Source organism: Leptodactylus fuscus, chromosome 5, assembly GCF_031893055.1.
Source record: "Leptodactylus fuscus isolate aLepFus1 chromosome 5, aLepFus1.hap2, whole genome shotgun sequence".
Classification (NCBI taxonomy): domain Eukaryota; kingdom Metazoa; phylum Chordata; class Amphibia; order Anura; family Leptodactylidae; genus Leptodactylus; species Leptodactylus fuscus.
Window position 1 is genome coordinate 130,543,133 of NC_134269.1, and position 22,097 is coordinate 130,565,229.

Here is a 22,097-nt window from a genome sequence, read left to right on the forward strand (position 1 = left end):
TCTCAGGGCACTGAACCATTTACCAACCTCCAACCTATCGCCTACTTTTCCAGGAGGTTCTCCACTACCGAGGCCAATTATGATGTTGGCAATAGAGAGCTTCTGGCGATTAAGTGGGCCTTTGAAGAGTGGAGACACTTCCTGGAGGGGGCCAGACATAAAATTACTGTACTAACTGACCACAAAAACTTATTATATTTAGACAAGGCAAAAAGATTAAATCCCCGTCAAGCCAGGTGGGCTCTATTTTTCACTAGGTTCCACTTTGTAATTACCTACCGTCCCGGCTCAAAGAATACTAAAGCAGATGCCTTGTCTAGAAGTTTTGGTCTTAGTGGTAGTTCTGATGGGGAACCTGAAAATATACTTGCTCCTGGGGTGGTAGTGGCAGTTTTGACCTCGGATCTTGAAACCCGTATTCTCAACACTCAGGATGCTGCCCCTAGTGCGCTACCACCAGGTAAATTGTTTGTCCCTAGCCACCTCCGCTTGGAGCTCTTAGAGGAGATCCACTCCTCTGTTCTGGCGGGTCATCCAGGCATTGCTGGTACTGGGAATCTGTTATCACGAACGTATTGGTGGCCATCTTGGCAACGAGATGTTAAAAATTTTGTTCATTCTTGCGAGACCTGTGCCAGATCTAAGGTGCCCCATGAACTTCCAGCGGGTCTTTTACATCCACTCCCGCTACCCAATCGACCCTGGTCACACATCTCCATGGATTTTATTACTGATCTCCCGTCCTCTAAAGGGAAATCGGTAATTTGGGTTGTAGTAGATCGTTTTTCTAAGATGTCCCACTTTGTTGCCTTGAAAAAATTGCCTTCAGCTAAATTGTTGGCCTGGTTGTTTATCCGCCACATTTTACGTTTGCATGGTATTCCTTCAAATGTGGTGTCGGACAGGGGCGTACAGTTTGTGTCCAGGTTTTGGAAAGCCTTTTGTAACAGGTTGGGAGTCTCGCTTTCTTTTTCCTCAGCCTTTCACCCAGAGATTAACGGTCAAACAGAGAGATTGAATCAATCTTTGGAACAGTATTTGAGGTGCTTTGTGTCTGATTGCCAAGATAAATGGAATGAATATTTGCCCATGGCTGAATTTGCACTAAATAATCATGTCAACTCCTCGACTCGGTCGTCTCCTTTCCACATTAACTATGGTTTTCACCCCAGATTCTCCTCAGGAACAGGCAATGAATTTGTCTTTTCCTCAGTAGAGGACGTTGCTAAATCTCTCTGTACTGTATGGGCTGAAAGCCTGGCATCACTGAGAAAAGCCCAGGCTAATCAAGTAAATTTCGCCAACAGAAAGCGCCGCCTTGCTGCGCGGCGTCTCCCTGGGAGACGTGTTAGGAGTTCTATTGGGTGTGCTTAGGTCATTAAGGGTTAATCTTTTCCTTGCTCTCAGTCTCCATGCCGTTAGCCATCAGGTGTGTTCTCTGCTGCTATTTAAACCCCACCCAGGCATGGATCCTTGCCAGCCATTCACTTTGGGTTTCCTGGTCCCCCTGCTCAGTCTGTTTCCCTGTCTGTTTGTATTTGGTCTGTTCCTTGGTTATATACCCGGCTTGTATTTTTGACTATCCCTTGTCTTTTGATTTGGTACCTTTTATTATATCTCCTGGCTTGACCTCTTGCTCGTCTGACCTCGCCTTCTCTTCTGTGTCTTGCTGGGACTTGTGGTCCTCCCTGGTTCCATGCTGTTTAGTCTTTTGTTTTGCATTGCAGTTACACTGTGCTTTCTGTTTAGGTGTGACCCCCATGACTCCAGTCCCTAGGACTTTCAGGGCCTCCTCTTCCCTTATCCTAGCCGCCGGGATAGAAGCGTAAGGAGTCGTGGTAGGCGCACTTCAATTAGGAAGTGCATTGGTCTGCTTCATCTCAGATATTACAGCATAGTTATAGCTGCAGGGCCTACGACCCCTTTTGTCATTAGTTGCACAGTGTTGCTTTCCCAGCTGTGTCACTTTGCACTGCCTGACCCTGACTCCAATCCTTACACATACTGCTTGCACCTGGGTATAACTCTGCCCTGTGCAAAATTTTAAGAAAACATATATAAAAATATATGGAAAAAAAAAAAACGAGACAAAACCTCACTTATACTTCATAATGCAAGATGAGGTCAGTAAAGTAGTTCAGGCCTCAGAGGTTGGTGGTATTCAGCATGAATATCCAACATGCCACCCTGAGGAGAGCTCACCTCCAATCTCTTCTCTGCAATGGATGATTAACCATCTCAATGACCCTGGATTACCCAAGTCTCTCATAGGGTTATGCATTGTAATTTTAAACTTTGTGATGATGCAGCCAAGGTTGTACAGTACAGGTTTCATGATATAGATGTAAGTGTTATCAATAAATCTCTTATATTTGCATGTCTGCAGCTTGTCCATATAGGATTACCGCACCTGTAGAAGCCCTTCATATAAGGCCATGTATTAGGTGTATGTTCAGACCTGACCATACTGGTGATAAAAACTCCCCATATGTATGAGGTTCTGTGTAAAAAGTTGCAACCATCTTTCAATATGTTATACAGGACATTTGTAGTATTGGTAGATGTTTTTTGTTGATGCCTGTAATTTTATGATATTCATTGCTAGAAGTGGTTACGATTTAATTGACTTTTATGTATTAAATCACCAGACTAAAATCCAGAAATGGGGTTCTGATGGTGTAAATCAAAGTTTGCTATTGTTAGAATTACATTATTCCATGAACTGTGGTACAGTCGCCGCATCCAAAGTATAGATGATGATGGCATCATCTATGAAGGGGTCGTACCACGTGATGTCATGTAAAAATGGATTTGTTATATTAAATATGCACTGCATAAGCAGGTCAGTATTTAGCATACACAGATGCTTCTGAAATCTGTAAATAATACTTCTGGCCGAATATTAAAAAACTATGCATTAATTGATACTATAATGCCATCATAGCAAAAACCTGCAAATATGGCAACCGATCAAGACAACAGACTGTGACCACAAGATATTTAGAGAAAATCTTTAAAACCCTGCAAAATGTTTCATTACTTATATTTGCAAAAATGTTTTAATTATCTCCAAATTTGAAAATAGTTCTGTTCATGGGAATACCCCTTTAAGACCTCAAGTACAAAACAAGCAGAAAGGACATACTTTTATGCCTTCTATAGACAAGATGTTCTATGGTATCTATAGCCGCCAGAAACCAAAGTGACCTTTTAGAAGACTGCCAGCTACTAGCAGAAATGACATAAGCAGGAGGATTACTAGCACCACAGGAAGTACCTTTACTGTTAAAGTGGATTTGCTGTGTGACATTTATTCAAAGCAAGGTAATGCTGTTATAAGATATGGTACTGGAAGCTAAAAAAATAAACAACCTTGGCCTTACCTTGCTAGAGATATTCTTGCCCGCTGACCTCCACTAAGTGTTATTCCTCCTTCCCCTAGAACAGTATTATCTTTTTCCGGAAACTTTGCAATGTCCTACAACAGCAAATAGACAGGATGACATTTAAGGATCTACAGTGTACTTAGAATCTTTTAACAATTTCTTACATTATAAGGACCAGAGAGGAAGAATATGTGGAACTGAGTTACCTCGGTCATTTTATCTATTCTAGAAATTTTCCTAGCATTTTACCTAAAGCTTCTATGAACCAATGAAACATAAAGGACCATTTTCACACTAATTTTACTGACTTTATTCATCCGCATCCTACCATAGCTTTGATAGGTTATTCACCCCAGCTAGAACATCTTCTCTATTATTATCAGAACAAAAATCATGACATTTCTGTAGGGACAGATCCATCACATTACAAATAGATCCAGATGTATGGAGCCTGTGAGATTTCTGTTATAGTTTCCATCACTCTGCTGAAAGAAAAACTCCAGCATGTGAGAAATTTGTATCCATGATTTTTGATGGTAATTGCAATGAAGGCTCTGAATGGACTGTGAAAATGCAAAGGTTATACAAATGTTATGGCTTTTGGAAGATGGGGGATGAAAAAACAAAATTGAAAAATTCTCCATGGTAAGAAGGGGCTAATGGGGAATTCCTATCTTCAGATGTTATCCCATATCAATAGGATTGGGGATAACTTACAGATGAGTGGACGTCTGACCACTAAGACCCCCCTGGATCAAGACAACAGAGGTTTTATGGCCCCTGTCCCCTGAATTTAATGGTGGTCAGGATATAAGCACTCCATTACATTAATTTCAATGGGGCTCTATCTTCAGCAATCTGGTTGAAATAAGTGGAGACATGCACATCCGGCCGATCCACATCTGCATTGAGAATAGTGAACAAAACTCCTCTGGGCTACAGATCAGTGAGGTTCTCAGATTTGAGACCCTCATAGATCTGCAAGTTATCCCATTGGCAAAGGTGGAAACACTGCTGCAAAGTAAGTGGTGTTTTAAATTAACTGAATAATCGATGGGATTCTGTCTAATCCGATCCACACATTGCAGAAATATATCCAAAGTGGAAATGATGTGATTTTAAAAACCATTGTGTTTTTGTAAATTGCAGCATGTCAATTATACCTATGGAAATGCTGGTGGTTTCCATATAGGTATAATAGGGACAGCTCTGCAGACTTTCCGTGAATAGCACTGTGGAAAAAAAACGTGATTTTTGGATGCGGCTCACTAACGTGGAGCCTTAGCCTCAGATTGTATTATAAACTGGTTCGCTCATCTCTAATGTAATAAAGTATCTGTGCATGCAAACTCCATGTTTATTAATCACAGAAAGAACATCTAACTCTAAAGCTCTAGATAGGATATTTCTACCACTACAGAGGATGGTAAATCAATTACAATATGACTATGAAAAGACAGGCAGCACTATATTTGTAAAAATGTGCATTTTGTAATATAAAATCACAGGTTTTGTACAATCCAAGAAGAAAGTCACAAGTGAGACAATACATAATAGTTACTTTACATTACTTTAGCAGCATGTGAAAATTACAAAATATCCATTACACAAGAGCAATACTTGCCAGATGCCGGCCACTCCATGCCTTAAATACCTATTCATTTCACTATTGTTCTACAGAACATAAAGGTCGACTTGCCCTTCGCCTTAAGAGACTAATAGCTGATGTACTTGTCTTTAATCAAACTCAATGGTAGCATCTGATCTAATTTATTATACTCCTATACCTGAGTAAACACATGAGCGCATTCCCAAAGAATAAGAATGACATTCATTAACACTTCATCTGGATGACTAATGTGAGTATACGGAGTTAGTAAAATGTTTCATAAGAGTTCATGTAATGCTCTGAGTTATGTGGGAACAGAAAACCTACACCGATTGTGCAGCAAGATTAGAAATAGAGGGATACAAACAAATACATAAAGAAACAGTAGCTAATAAACCTACCAAAGGCCAACAGCTATTTCTCCTGACTGACACATACACATGTAGACAAAATTTGGCAGAGTGTGCGTATATTGTTGGTGGGGAGACGGAATTAAACCTTACCTCCACTAAGAACAAAAGGATCTGGTGTTGACATTCAGCATGCCTAATCCTTCATTTCTCTGATGTCATATGTCAGAGGAGATTTGAGAAGTCCCCATACACATTAGATAGATGGCCTTGAAAAAAATCTGCAAATTTGAACACCTTTTCTCTTATGTGTATGTGGGCCTTTTCAGCAAATCTATCTAGCACTATCTAAGAAAAACAGCAATTAGGCTAAGGCCTCACATAGTAGGCTGCAGCAAAAAAGTGGAGTGGGAAAAAAAAGCAGCATCAAAGTATCACAATTTTTCCCCGCAGCACTTTTCACAGAAAGTGCGTAGAGGCTTCCTCTGCATACTGTCTGCTTTCATTTTACCTATAGGGAAACCGCCGGCGTTTCAGTAGGTATAATTTACATTCTGCGATTTCCAAAACTGCTACATTTTTGGAAATGACAGTGTGTCTGCTGCACATATTTTTCTGCAATGTGTGAAAGAGATTCGCTAGAATCCCCTCCACTCTGAAGTGACTGTAAAAGTTTTTTTCTTCAACGTTTATGCTACAGTTTACATCACATGTGGCCCTGACCTTAAGGAGCTTTTAGAAGCTGGTGACAAGCTCTGTAGGAAATGCAACCGCAATCTTCATCCAGCCGTCGCAGAAACAGACAAATGCAACTACACAATTTATATGTGTCCAATAAATAAATTAACCAGCTGTCTCCAGGATGTAGTTGAAAGATCTTCGCAGTAGTTTAAAATGTAACTTTTATTTGATCATTTAAAAAGAGTTACATAGTAACTATAACGGGTACAAAGTTAACCAGTCTACAAAGCGATGCGTTTCGGGAACGTCTCTTCCCTTCTCCTCAGCTGAGAAGAATACGTTACTAGAAGAATACATCACGTACGTTTCTAGCAGGCAAAGTTCACCTGTATACCGGGCTCTCCAGGAGAAGTTTATTCGTATGGATATGGTGAGCTGAATCTACTATTTTTTTCATACACAATTTATAGATGTAGTAAAAAAGAACAACTCAAGCATAGAGTATATACTTAATGTATTCCTTTTATTTAGGGGTATTGTTTACAACTGCTCAATGACTTATTTGTAATATATATTATTGGAGGAAAATGTCTCCTTCTTTCTTACTTTCTTCTTATCAGGCTGTTTCTCTTCCCCACAATCCTCTATCAGACTTTTACTAAATAAAATCCCTGCTATAGCCTTCTCAAGAGGGACTACAGTTCACATTATTCAGATTGCACATGTCTAAAGAAGTCTATGGTGGAGAGAAATTAGCAGGACTTGCAGTAGATAAGAGAATAAAGGCATACTTAGTTTGATGCTGGAGCAAAATAGAAACTTTCTATCACAATCAATACACTTTATTCACATCTGTATAGGTTAGCACTTGCCTGTATATGTGCTGCATGTTTCTGGGACTTTTTCTGAGTGAGAGAGGCCATTATATGGCAGATTCTCCTCTACTTACTGTGCGCAGTGTATGTCTGCTAGTCTCCTTGCACCAGCTCAGAGTGGAATGCATACTACAGATATATGCTGACAAGCAAAAGGGTAACAATGTTCAGAAATTTTGACTTTCAAGCTTCACATCTCACCATCCACTTCAGCTTGGAATGTGAGACTAGCGTAATTTTGTAATTCACAGAGTAGACAATTATCTTGGCTATCTCATACATAAACTTGACTTACAACTATTTAGCATATGATTAGTTATGCAGATTCTTGTAATGCGACTTCATAGTTAATGTTATGCTCCTAAAAATGTAAATTTTATGTGCTTGTGTGCATATGGCTTGTTAAATTCCCCATACCCTGATGGTAAGCTTGACTTCATGATGGCCTGGGAGTAACTATCCTGACCCCGGCCCAATGGGTTGACTGCTGTGCATCAATTGGCAAAGGCAGTTGGCAGGTCACCCTTATGGAGTCCTCTTTAAAAGTACTTTATAGGACATATTTAGTACCTCAGCAAGTCAATAACTTTTTCCTATCATTTCACCCCTTTGGTTTAAGTATATGATATAATAAGATATAATATAAGTCATATTATATCATAAGTCATATTATTAAGAAATAATATAAGTCATTATATATATGGGTGATATATTATATCACCAAATATGTGGACATATTTTTTTCAAAAAATTGAATTGTCTTATTGATGTGCTATGATGCTAGGTTGACACCTCAGTTTGGGTTTCTGTTTGTGAGGTTCGTTTGGGGAAACCTAATCCGATTAATAAAGTGATTATCCATGCAAACTGATGGACCCCATAGACTATAATTTGTTGGGTTTCCACCCTATTTCTGACCGAAATATGCAGAAAAATGCAGATAGAAAAAGTCTTGCATTTTTTAAGCTGAATAATGTCAGAATGCCCGAACAGGAACAAGCTCAGGTGTGAATTCAGCCTGACAGGGTTAACTTCTGTTACTGATCAATTTCTATGCATTTCATAGCTATCCTTATATGGGCAATAGGGTTCAATTCTGTTACTGACCAGTTAATATACATTCCTTCAGTTTCTTTGTTTCCAATACGAGGCCAAGGCACCACAGACAAAAATGCTGTGGGAAAAACCACAGAGGCAACGCAATGCACTTTTTCCCGCAGCGCTTTTCACAGGTCAGATTCAACTATACATATAGGGATACCGTTGGCGTTTCCGTAGCTATAATTGACATCCTGCGATTTCCATAACTGCAACATTTTTGGAAAATGCAGCATGTCCGCAGCACGTATTTTCCTGCACTAAGGATGGGATTCACTAGAATCGCATCCACTACATAGTGACTGTAAAATGGTGCATATTTTTTCTGCGGCATTTCCACCATGGCCAAACCACATCATTTACGCTATGTAAGGCCACCAGCCTAAGATAATGTCCAGCTCAGCCCCTCACCCCACCCAAAGGTAGTATAAAGATCTATAGCATATTACATCTAGTTAGCCTCAGGTGGGACATGACCAGCAACCTTTGGTCATCATGAAACAGACAGGTTTGCCCATTTAATTGTAGGAAAAACTACTCATACTCATCTGTAGCCCCTGTAACTGCAGCTAGGTATTATCGCTTTTCTTTTTATTTGATCATATTCTGATATGATTATAGTCATTCTTTGATAATTATATAATGAACCTGTAAAGCCGATTTGCCCACATTTAGTGTTAGGGTCCATTCAGTAAATGCGAGCTCATTTTGGCAAAATACACGTATAAAGAATTCGTGTGTAAAAATAAGACTCCCTCCCATTGACATCAATGACATTTTTTTACACGAGTAAAAAAACCACGTTAAAAAAGTCGCTTTTTTGGCGCGTTTTTTTACATGTGTAAAAAATGTAATTGAAGTCAATGGGAGGGAGTCTTATTTTTACACGAGTATTCTTTACCAAAATGAGCGCACATTTACTCCGTGTGAATGGACCCTTACTCGTCCTCTGCATATAGTGTTACACAGGCTGTACTACTGATTTATGAAAATTTTCTTAAAAGGATAGGTACAGTCCTATGAAAAAGTTTGGGCACCCCTATTAATCTTAATCATTTTTAGTTCTAAATATTTTGGTGTTTGCAACAGCCATTTCAGTTTGCTATATCTAATAACTGATGGACACAGTAATATTTCAGGATTGAAATGAGGTTTATTGTACTAACAGAAAATGCGCAATATGCATTAAACCAAAATTTAGCCAGTGCAAAAGTATGGGCACCTCAACAGAAAAGTGACATTAATATTTAGTACATCCTCCTTTTGCAAAGATAACAGCCTCTAGTCGCTTCCTGTAGCTTTTAATCAGTTCCTGGATCCTGGATGAAGGTATTTTGGACCATTTCTTTCTACAAAACAATTCAAGTTCAGTTAAGTTTGATGGTCGCCGAACATGGACAGCCCGCTCTCAAATGATCTGAAAACAAAGATTGTTCAACATAGTTGTTCAGGGGAAGGATACAAAACGTTGTCTCAGAGATTTAACCTGTCAGTTTCCACTGTGAGGAACATAGTAAGGAAATGGAAGACCACAGGGACAGTTCTTGTTAAGCCCAGAAGTGGCAGGCCAAGAAAAATATCAGAAAGGCAGAGAAGAAGAATGGTGAGAACAGTCAAGGACAATCCACAGACCACCTCCAAAGAGCTGCAGCATCATCTTGCTGCAGATGGTGTCACTGTGCATCGGTCAACTATACAGCGCACTTTGCACAAGGAGAAGCTGTATGGGAGAGTGATGAGAAAGAAGCCGTTTCTGCACGTACGCCACAAATAGAGTTGCCTGAGGTATGCAAAAGCACATTTGGAGAAGCCAACTTCATTTTGGAAACAAAGATTGAGTTGTTTGGTTATAAAAAAAAGGCGTTATGCATGGCGTCCAAAAAGAAACAGCATTCCAAGAAAAACACTTGCTACCCACTGTAAAATTTGGTGGAGGTTCCATCATGCTTTGGGGCTGTGTGGCCAATGCCAGCACCGGGAATCTTGTTAAAGTTGAGGGTCGCATGGATTCCACTCAGTATCAGCAGATTCTTGAGAATAATGTTCAAGAATCAGTGACGAAGTTGAAGTTACGCCGGGGATGGATATTTCAGCAAGACAATGATCCAAAACACTGCTCCAAATCAACTCAGGCATTCATGCAGAGGAACAATTACAATGTTCTGGAATGGCCATCCCAGTCCCCAGACCTGAATATCATTGAACATCTGTGGGATGATTTGAAGCGGGCTGTCCATGCTCGGCGACCATCTAACTTAACTGAACTTGAATTGTTTGTCCAAAATACCTTTATCCAGGATTCAGGAACTGATTAAAAGCTACAGGAAGCGACTAGAGGCTGTTATCTTTGCAAAAGGAGGATCTACTAAATATTAATGTCACTTTTCTGTTGAGGTGCCCATACTTTTGCACCGGTCAAATTTTGGTTTAATGCATATTGCACATTTTCTGTTAGTACAATAAACCTCATTTCAATCCTGAAATATTACTGTGTCCATCAGTTATTAGATATATCAAACTGAAATGGCTGTTGCAAATACCAAAATATTTAGAACTAAAAATGATTAAGATTAATAGGGGTGCCCAAACTTTTTCATAGGACTGTATGTGTTAAGATCTATGAACTTGCAGACATGAAATATAGATCATGTAATGTATAGAACAAGATCCTTATTAAGCTAAATTAAGTGTCCAACAGGTCAGGGTGTCACGTTTGTTTTGCCCATAAAATATGTTGCTCCTTCTTAAATACTGGCATAAAGCCATCACATGCTAGGCCGCAGAAACTTCAAAACTGAGAGAACGGAATTACATAGTAAATGCACTATCAGGCTAATGACACCGACATCAAAAGAAGGCAGAGGTGCCAAAGGTGATAGTACAGTGTCTAAATCATATTTTGCCATGATTTCTATCATACACTACACTAATATAGTACATGGATTTGCCAACAACAAATAATTTGCTTTATGAGCAGATTGGGGAAGTTTAATGAATAACAGTAAATATTTGCGCTCGGCACACAAGTATTGCACAGCAGAAGATAACAGGTCACTTTATGAGTTGTAAATCAGATTTTATTATTCCGGTTTTATAACAACTGATTAGAACAATTTATTATTCCGGTCTGAGACTTTGCTATTGTCTTCAGTAATTTAATAAAAGTTTAACAATCAACTTGTTGAAAGCCTGAAGATACCACAGTTTTCCCTAATGTCTTAGAATAGGTTTACACAACACTTTCTGCTGAAGAATTGCATGTGGATTTTATGTTACTATTTGTTTCACTTTTATGCCAATGACGACAAAACCTGAGGTTTTCAGTTTAATGACTGTTAAAGGGGTATGGGCACTTATCCTTTATCCACAGGAGAAGGAATACGTGTCAGATTGCTGGGGTCCCACATTCCAGGTTCCCAGTGATCAGGACCCCTAAAGTCTGCTTGTGAATGGAGCAGCAGCACACTTGTGTGACCAGCACTCTATTCACTTGTATGGGGCTGCAGTCACTGCTGGAGATTATAGTCCAGACAGCCCCACTGAATGGAGCGCTGGTCATTAATGTGCACTGTCGCTCCATTCTCAAGGAGGCTTTAAGGGGGACTTTTGGTCAGACACTTATTTCCTGTCCTGTGTATAGGGGATAAGTGTCCATAACAGTAGAACCCCTTTAACATACAAGTGACATGCATAGTAACATGTGCTACCCATAAAGTTAAAAACCACATATTGTTATTCCGCAAAAAAGTGAGGTGTAAACCCAGCCATTGGGTGTTTTCATACAATGTAATTTGCTGCTTATTTGTAAGGCAGATTTCATCTGAAAATTTCCACCCTGAATTTGTCTCCAAGTGTTTTCAATGGGAATCAGAGATTGAAGCAAGATGCTGAAGAAATAAGCAGTAGAAACTGTGGCACTCCGCTGAATAGCCCCATTCAAAAGCATGGAAGAAAGTTGGAGGTTCGCCTCAAATTCTTTTTTTTTAATGTAGATTGTGAGCCCCATATAGGAATCACAATGTACTTTTTTCTTTAATCTATTAGTATGTCTTTGTAGTTTAGGTGGAATTCCAAGCAAACACGGCGAGAACATACAAACTCCTTGCAGATGTTTTTCCTGGTGGGATTCGAACCCAGGTCTCCAGAGCTGCAAGGCTGCAGTGCTAACCACTGAGCCACTGTGTTGCCCCAAGGTTCACCTGAAATTCTTGTTCACTTTCTGCCAGGTGAGCATACCCTTAAAGGGGTTATCCACTTTCTATAATTGATAGCCTATCCTTAGCCATCACAACACGTAGCCAGACACAACATTGCTGTGCACCAGTCAAGTACCCATATGCAAAAACAGCTGTATATAAAAATGCTGCAATTTTATGTACAATACAATTTTCTTTGTGGCACAAGAAGCTATCTGCCATTAAAAGTTATGTACCACATACCAAAAAATGGTCCCATAGAATACAATGGGATCAGTTTAAGTACTAGTTTCTACTACCAGTTTCTATCAGGTCAGAGATTAAAAAAAAACCCAAAAACAACAAGATAGATAGATAGATAGATAGATAGATAGATAGATAGATAGATAGATAGACAGGTTGGTTGATTGATTAATTGGAGCAAGGCCTAAGAACGTAAGCACACTGATCCAAAACTCAAACAGAACATGCCTATTTTCATTTAAAATTATTTGTCCTTTTTACCACGTAATGTTATAAATTCCATGACGAATAAAAGTTGCGAACACAACCTACAAAAACTGGCAGCAGTAAGATACTCCATACAAATTGGATTATTTTTTCTGTGCAAGGTGATTTTCCAGTAACGCTGTTTGTTATGACACATCAGTTGTATTATTCCAATAACACAACTGTATCATTACTACACACAGTACATCATGAATGACAAGGTGTATCTCAAAATACAGCAGAAAAACAAAAAGATTCTATTTAGGGAATGCTAATATTACAATGTACAAATACTAGGTATGGAAAATCCATCTTCTTTGTAACAATGACTTTAGCATTTCCAATTACAAATCTATAATTTTTCAGTGTAAGACAAGTAATACAAAGAAATTGAACCTTAATTAAATCAATGGACTGGTGCACAAATCATTTATACAGGAATCACAGAACTCACAGGAATCACAGGGCTCTTTATATACCTATTCTTGTGGCATGTTGTGTTCCTGTGAGTTTTTTCCATTAGAATAAGTCATTTAGGGTAAAGTACAGTATCTAGTATACCTGTTTGTGGACGGAAACCTGTCTGTGAATAGAATATTTAGCTGACACATAGTAATTGTGTATAGCTAGTTTAAAATGTTATCTCAGGTACCATAATTTACAATATACTGAGATGCCGATGTACTGAAATTTCCATGGTGTACTACTTAGGCTAAGGCCCCACATTGCGAAAACAGAGCTTTTTTTCTAGCAGATTTTGTTGCGTTTTTTTGAGTCAAAGCCAAAAATGGCTACAAATGGAATCATAAATATATAGAAAGCTCTTAAACTTCTAACTTCTGCTCAATCTAGTCCTGGCTTTGGCTCAAAAAAATGCAACAAAACGCAACGTGGGGCCCCAGCCTTAGTCAGCTTTCACACAATTGCCTTTGCTTCAGGTTTCTATACAAAAACAGATCTCAGAAGTGCATGAATTTTTGATATTTTGATTTTTAGTTCATTTTTAACATGGATGGGAAAAAGCCCAGATTTTTGTGCCTTTCCATCCAGTATATAAAAGATTTAGATAGATAGATAGATAGATAGATAGATAGATTTTTTTTAAACACATGGAACCTGATGCTAATGCATGGATCTTTTTTTTTTTTTTTACCGTATCAGGCATAACTGATCAAGCTTTTAGAAAGAAATGTTTTTTTTTCTATACAAGCCTATGTATCAGTTACAGGCACCAATTTCACTGTATATGTATAAAAACGGATACATGAAACTTAAAAATAAAAATAAAAAATAACAGTGTGAAAGCAACCTTATTTACCACATTTGCTTATCATATGAGAAACTTTTCACATACCGTTATGTCATCATAGTGCTTGAAATGTGAAATCTTTGACGTATTTTATCTGATAATAAGGGCTTACTTTTCTTAAAGAATGTTGTGTCTATGCCAAGTGTCCTCCCAGGTATTTGTAGAACATTTCCAAAATAAAAACGCCCCAAAACAAAATGGACATCTGTTCATGTTGTTAACTCATTATGCCAAGAACCTTATGTAAATTACAGAATACTGATGGTCCAATACAGAGTCCGCACTAGACTCATTTACAGAGCAAAGATTCAGTTTGCTGTCCTTGCCCTGTATCCCAATCCCTGGCTAAGGCACAATAAATTGTTAGTGCTCCACTCAAACACCCTATCCTTATATCGTGGTAAACCACCATAACTATATCCATGGTCAACAGATCACAACACCCAAATTCTTTGCTCTACATAGCTCTAAGATTAGCATTGGCTAGATGTATTCCAGGCTTTAATAAACCTCTACTGTTTCTACTGTAAGTCAACATGCAGAGTAGGGCCATTGTTTTCAGCCCTCAAGCCAAAGAAAGATAGGGTATGATGTTTCTTTTTCATCAGTATCCATCAACAATTCCCATCAGAAATAACTGGATTTCAGTGTGGATGTTTCTTGACGAGAATTTCAATGTAGAAAACAAGCCAAAATACTTCTCAAAAAACTCAATGTGAACATACACTAAGAAAGAGAATTGTAGGTCAGCTCAGTTATGTAGTATGTCGCAGAAGTGGTCAAAGAAGTAAATGAATATTACTATGTCATATTTATTATTATTATTATTATTATTATTGGTTTCCAAGTAGTGGTACAACCTGTCAGTAGGCTGGGGGAACAGGTGAGTTTGTTTTAATTTTATTATTATACACCTCCCCTGGCTTCCTGATAGGTTTTTTCCAAATCCTGGACAATCCCTTTGATATAAGTATGATTTTAAATAGTGTATATAGTATAGATTAGAAGAAATATTAAAGATTAAAACCATCCTTCCTTCTACCTACCACCACACCACCGAGCCAATGGTAATAGCACTTGGCATTTTCCCCTGTTTACCTGTTGTGTCACTTTACACTACTTTATTAAAATAACAACCTTTCTGATTATGTAATATTCTTATAGGTTTCTGAAAATGTTCTGGACATTCATCAATGATGTAAAGCATGGAAAGGTTTCAAGTAACATTGAAACACTGAGACGAGTAACAGGGCTTGTCAATCATTTTCTACTGGAGTATTTGCTAAGACTTATGGATCTCTTGGATGTCACCACTGGCTGTAGTACATTCCCAAAGGTTTAAAAGTTACCTAAATGTCTTTTTTAGACCCAGTTGATGATAAACTGAGCCCAGGACTGGTGCAAGTACAGAAGGTCAGCAACATTTGATCACTTCTGTCAAAATTGCCTGTTTGCCACACCTCCGTGGTAAAGAGTGTCTCACGGGTGAAGCCTACCTCACAATTTGGGAAATCAATGTTTTTATTATTAGCGTATTAAATCTACATTACTATATACTGTCTGAACCAACCAATAAACATCAATAAGAATAGACATAAAATGCAGACCTCTTCCAGCTGGCAGGCTTTGATGACACTTAGATATCTGTATTGGTCATAAGATACTCCAAACACTATATTCTCCTTGATGGTACCAGGCATGATCCAGGAGACTTGGGGAGAAAATGAAATCCTTCCACTGTGTTTTATTTTTCCTGATGATGGCTCTAATTCTCCCATGATCATCATTAATAGAGATGACTGTAATAACATAATAAAGGCATCATACACACATATATAATGCACAACATGTATTAATCGCATGTCTATGTACAAACACACATATATAATGTTCAATATGTATTAATCACATATATATATATATATAATCTTTTTTGTGCAACTTAATATTGTGTAAACTTAGTAGGCTCTAATAATCTGCCACCTAATAACACCTATAATAATACATACACACAAGTTACACTTTGTGACGTCAGAGCCTAATTACAATGTCCTTGTGTCAATGTTTTAGGGTGTGGTTTTTAGTAACAATATTATATTTCTCAGACATTCTTCATATGACTCTCTTTATGTACACTGTACATTTTTATATAAATCCAGAAATATATTTGTATAACGTGAATTATTTATCCAGAAAAATTCTGGCCAATAAAGAAAGTAACTTACGATAAAATCTGACAAAGAATTTAAGCATAGTGATGAAGATAGGTTATGATGTGTGTAAAATGAAGGGTTAGTCTTACTTTATTATGAATATACATAATACATTTAGGGCATATCTGCAGAACAGCATGCTTGATTTGCTGTTTCCATAACTCTAATGGGAGTGCATAGAGACAGGCACACACATGACATGCAGGGGCTTTTATTGCCTCCATTTGTTAGCTACTTCATTAGGCTGCATGGGAGCCAGGACACCAAGAGACAGGTGCAAGTTCCACAGATGGGGCATATACCATCAAAGTCTAAAGTGGTATTATCAACAGCTTTACTCTCATATTGATACACGACTATGTTGCCGGTCTTACTTCAATCATTACAAAGGACTTGACAATTCATACAGTACATATAGCTCAGACCTGTGAGTAAATATTCTGTAATAATATTTCAGTGTCAGCAAGCAGAAATTCTAATTGAATTCTGGAGTTCTGACAAGGGTGTATCATCATAAGTTAGATAAGAAGGTACATTTGTATAGTATGAAATATTTGTCAAATATTAGATTGTTACTTACTCTGACATATGCGATTTCTGGAAATAATGACTAAACAAGTAATCTATATACACTGAAAAATCTTTAAGAAAACATACATTGCCATATCTCCAGTGACATGTATAATAAGAAGCTAAGGACTTGGTACATTGTAGTAGTGTCTTATGGCAATTTAGTAATTTGTAGGTTAGAATCATTCTGTACTTGTTGTAATATATAACTTTTCAGTATGTTCAGACTTTCTGTTAAATATTTCTACAAAGAAGACAATCGGAAGAGGAAGAGATGTGGAGAACTGGAGGAAGAGGCTGCATCATGAACTAATGTTTCTCAGACAACCACAGACTCCTATAGGCACCGTAGCTACACTGTAGTCACAAACCAATTAGGGAACTAAGAAAATATATAGGAAGGCATGAGCATAGGTACTGACATAACTTTTAAGCCACCAAATCAGCATATGCTTTCATTTGTATGGCCCAAGTGTAGGTAAGTATAGGAGATTTAAAATCATAAAGGGGCTGTCTTTACGATAAATAAGTCTTCCAGAGTTGAGTTTGCCAGAACAGGAGCCACTCTCATGAATATATAAAGTACAAAAGAGAATTTCTCAATAGTTGAACAAGTATTACTGTAAGGGTATATTCACACATTTGTTGCAAAAACGTTTGCAACTAATAATCCTTTATATTGATTTGAATCAAGTTGTCTTGGTGGCAAACACATGCTTTTCTAGAAGCATCAATGAGATAAATGGACAGCCACAGGAAAGTTGACAACAAATCTGTGGTATGTGAATTCACCATAATACTTTCTTGAACTCAAATATAAGGAATATAGACTCATTGTCTTTGTACTATAAGTCCATCATGAGTCATTTACAGCAGCCTATACTATCCATATCATAAAGAGAAATAGATGGCTTGGATTCAATATTCAAAATAAAAGAAAAATAGGAGAATCAGGTCAGGATCAAGAATTGAGTTGGCGATCAGAGTTCTTACATATAATGGAAAGTCCAGGATATGTTAACACTCTATAGATGAAGGGCCCTGCCATTCTAGAGCCTGCAGCAGCGGACAACACAACATAACTATGCTATCACACACTAAGTGTTTAGACACGCATTCCAATTAAGCATACGTGTCAAAGTTATTAAGTAGACAGGCAAGCAAATCTCAAAATCAGATCATGAAATTCCTATGGATATTACTAAAGCATTATAAAAGTTGTGAACAGAACTAATCGAAACAGAAACCCATGAGAATGAGTAACACAGGATCATCTGACAGGTAGTCATTTGAGGAGTTAACAAATACAGTAAAACCTTTCTAAAAGACCACCTCTTTAAGAAGACCACCCCTTTATATGGATCATATGTTCAAATAATTGGTCTTTCTAAAATAATTTCACTATATATGAGGGTTGGAGTTATTAGAGATATAATCTCACACTGCAGTTTGTAGTACTAAGGTTAGATATCCAAATAGCAAGATTTGTAGTTAAGCGGAATGATGAATGCAAATGATGAATGCAGACCGCTCTTGAGGCCTGTATGATATCAAGCAACAGTTTGATTAGACATCATATAGTCAGTGAATAGGAGACAGCCAAGCAGATCCCTACATTTCACAATAATATCCAATCAATGAAAAAAATTGAATAAATCCACCTTGTGCTTCGAAAGTGCACAAGACATATGACATCTCATGGACAGCTAGGGTTTGCAAGTGCCCCTTCCCCCCCAGCTGCTTGAGCATGGATTGTGTCTGGTATAGCAGATCAGTCTCATCTAGAAGATTTGGCTGTTCACCCACTATAGGCGTTTCAATAGGCTCTGCTAATACTGGTCTATTATATATTCCCAATCACAATGGGGGGAATTTATAAAGACTGGCATGTGTGTGATACATTTGAGTTATTAAAGGGGCTCTATCAGCAAAATTTTGCCGTATGAGCCCCACATATGCGTGAATAGCCTTTAAAAAGGCTATTCAGGCACCGCTAATCTTATTTTAAACCCCGTCCCGTTTTAAAGTAAAACTATAAAAACATATATGTAAATCATACTTTTGCATGCACAAGGGGCAGTCATGCGCGATACGACGTCATCTTCTGGCACGCCTACCTCTTCTTCCTTCTTCTTTCGGTAATGCCTTCCGGTCCTGGCTCTTCCCGGCTTCATCTTTATCTTCCTCTGGCGGTTCAAATCCGATTGGTTGAAATCCGGCGCGTGCGCAGTAGCGCTCCCTCCGGAGCTACTGCACACACTCCGGTGCCATTTTTCTCAATGGCAGTGCCACCAGAGTGTGCGCATTAGCTCTGGAGGGAGCACTACTGCGCACGCGCCGGATTTCAACCAATCGGATTTGAACCGCTGGAAGAAGATAAAGATGAAGCCGGGAAGAGCCAGGATCGGAGGGCGTCGCTGAAAGAAGAGGTTGACGTGCCAGAAGTTGACGTCGGTGCACGTTCAGGTATGATTTACCTATATGTTTTTATAGTTTTATTTTAAAATGGGACGGGGGTAACTGTGTGCCAGAATTGAAATATTTGCCGGTCAGGAACTGAAGTTGTTCTCAGGTATAACTCACACCAGTTTTCTGCAGTGAAAATGTGTCTAGTTAGGTGTGCACAACCGAACAATGTGGCACATCTTTGGACCATACATCAAAGATACCCCAGATTTACACCAATCAATGTCAAAAAACGGGCAAAGAAGGGCTATTAATTCTTGTGATGAAATATGTTATATCACACTGTCCAAAATGTGTTTTAACTGAACAGTCCATTGTATAGTGTGTGAAATATGACATAATTACAGGTATACAATGCCACGTGAGAAAATCTCTGTACTGCCCTTGTCAACCGTGAATGCCTAGCGCTGTGACAAATGGCTCCACATATCAGCTTGTAGGATCATATTCCCAGATGTCACATCACAGATAATCTGGACAGCTCCCATGCTGAAAGCTGCTGTAATTTCCTAGTTAATAAGTAGACAACAACCTTCATCAAAGCTAGGAGTTGAGAAATGCAGGGAAGGTGCTACATTTATCAGTTTAGTGCCAGCCTTATCACTGGTTTCCTTTATGAGGTCAGCAGTAAGCCAGGGGTTTTGGCGTAAGAGAAAATTGTAAATCATTTTGGAAAACAATTATCCTCAATTCCAGACACCATAAAATACCGTCACATATCACATGTACGCACAAATGAGTTCAGACGCTTACGTGAAATGTCTTCTTGTAAAATGTAAAGAGACAGTTTCTCAACAGAAGTGACTGAAAATGGTTGTTGCCTCTAACAACTACTTGTGCGGACTATGATTTCACATTAACAATACATTTATAGGGGAGCCATGTTATGTACCTGGATGTAGTTATAACTGCACTCAGTTCTGGGGTCACAGGTGCTTTCCCTTAGGGCTAGTTCACACGTGGGCAAAAAGGCTGATTTTGACAGCGAATTTCGCTTCAAAATCAGCCCCTTTACAATGGAGCCCTATGTGAACAGTTAGCTTTTTTTTTTCTGCTAGCTTTTTTTTCTGCTAGCAGAAAAATAAGCGACATGACCTTTCTTCAGGCATTTTCCGCCTGAAGAAAGCAATAGAAGTGAATGGGAGGCGAAAACCATGTGTTTTTTTCCGCGCAGTTTTTTGCAAAAATAACAGTGGTCAATGTTGTAACTGCATAAGCAACAGAAAACAAATTACTAAACCATACTCTTGTGGCTCATGTTTGCAGACAATAAACCTATGGGTACTGTAAAGTATTTGCTTGTACAGGTTTTTATATTACACAGACATATAGGTCTAATTTAGGGCCCTTCCGATTGAAAAATATGATCCATGTACTGACCGTATTCCTTTCCTGACCGCAGCTCTTGTGAACTGAACTTAAGAATCATATTGACTTATGATACTGTGAGGTTAAGAATTACACCTGCACTACTGTCCTGAAGTTACATGGTGCTGTGAGTCCAGGACTGTAAAGCAAGGGTATTCCTAAAGCTCACAGCATTATAAATGACTATGATACTGTAAGCTCATTTCACAGGAGCCATAGTGAGGCTGAGAAATATTGGCGACACATGGAACATATTTCTCGCCACATATAGAGACATGTGAAAGGGACTTCAGGCTAAAAACATAATGTGAACAGAAGCTGTCAGAATTGATTTTTGGTGATAAGTAACATACAAATATAAAATAACAAACACTGAATACCTTTCCAGATCCAGTAGAACCTGCAACTGCCAACAGTTGTCCCTTTTCCAGAGTAAGACTGATGTTAGAAAGTACAGGAGTGAGTTGCAATGTAAGGTTACTAAAAAACAGATTGGGGTCTTCATTAGAAGCACTGCCTCCATTTTCAAGCATGGCTTTTCCAAAGGCTTCTCCAATCCCCTATATGGAAATAATGCAAGAAACAAAGATTTTAATGATAAGAAGTCATTTTTTTCTGTGACTGGTATACAAATACAAAACAAGACCCCCCAGAATAAAATACAACCATATTTTCAGCTTGTATTCCTTGCACATGCAGGATGTTTGCTTATAGCGCACTGACTATGAATAAAGAATGCTGCATGCAGGGCAGCATTCCATCTGTAAGATATACGGATAGATACAAACTAACAGTCACCTGCTCACTACATCGTAATAATATCACGTACAGAAACATGACAAGTGATGAAAGAATGACATTCTTGTTAAAATTATCTTTCTGCCACTTAATACAAAATCATTACCAAAAACGTAAAAAAAACCTATATGCGCAATCATATACCCACAAATAAACTACATACAGACCTCATCCCAGGAAGCAGTTACATTCTCCATGGCTACATCTGTGGTTGTCAGATTGTACTCTAGTGTTTTATACTCTTCTTTTTGTAAAAAATCCTGTTAAATATAATTAATTATATTAAGTAACATTGATTTTAAAAACTAGATCAGATGTCCTTACCCTGCAAGACGCATACCCCCAGGAGTACTCCCAATATTCCCAGGACGTGCAGCGGTGAGAGCCACTGTCCCACCTCTCCCAAAAGTGAATTCTGTGCAAGGCCACTTTACAAGTGCAATGAATGCTTCCATGTGTGCCAATGAAGGCGTTCCTTACCGGCACTCAAGGGAGCGAGAGGCAAGCTGCATTTGGCACCTCCAAATATAATGGCCTCAACAGTGTCCCCTTCCACAGTGATATTTTAGGGGTGAGTATTAACCTGCAATGATTAATAATCACTCTGCTCCTTACTTTCTCTCTGCCTCGGGTGCCAAGTGCTGATGTCACAGCAAGTCCTGGAGCAGAGAGGAAACATGGAGCAGAAT

The 22,097-nt window shown here is 38.5% G+C and overlaps 1 protein-coding gene across 1 annotated transcript in view; it reads right to left on the reverse strand.

The window, feature by feature from the left end:
• CFTR (CF transmembrane conductance regulator) overlaps window positions 1-22,097 on the reverse strand; it is a 125,883-nt gene that overhangs the window by 52,512 nt on the left and 51,274 nt on the right. Inside the window, exons 9-12 of the mRNA XM_075274207.1 lie at window positions 21,576-21,668; window positions 20,991-21,170; window positions 15,601-15,792; window positions 3,384-3,478 (exon numbers count right to left, since the gene is read on the reverse strand). Of these exons, the coding sequence (XP_075130308.1) occupies window positions 3,384-3,478; window positions 15,601-15,792; window positions 20,991-21,170; window positions 21,576-21,668 (560 nt within the window). The remainder of the gene's footprint in view (window positions 1-3,383; window positions 3,479-15,600; window positions 15,793-20,990; window positions 21,171-21,575; window positions 21,669-22,097) is intronic.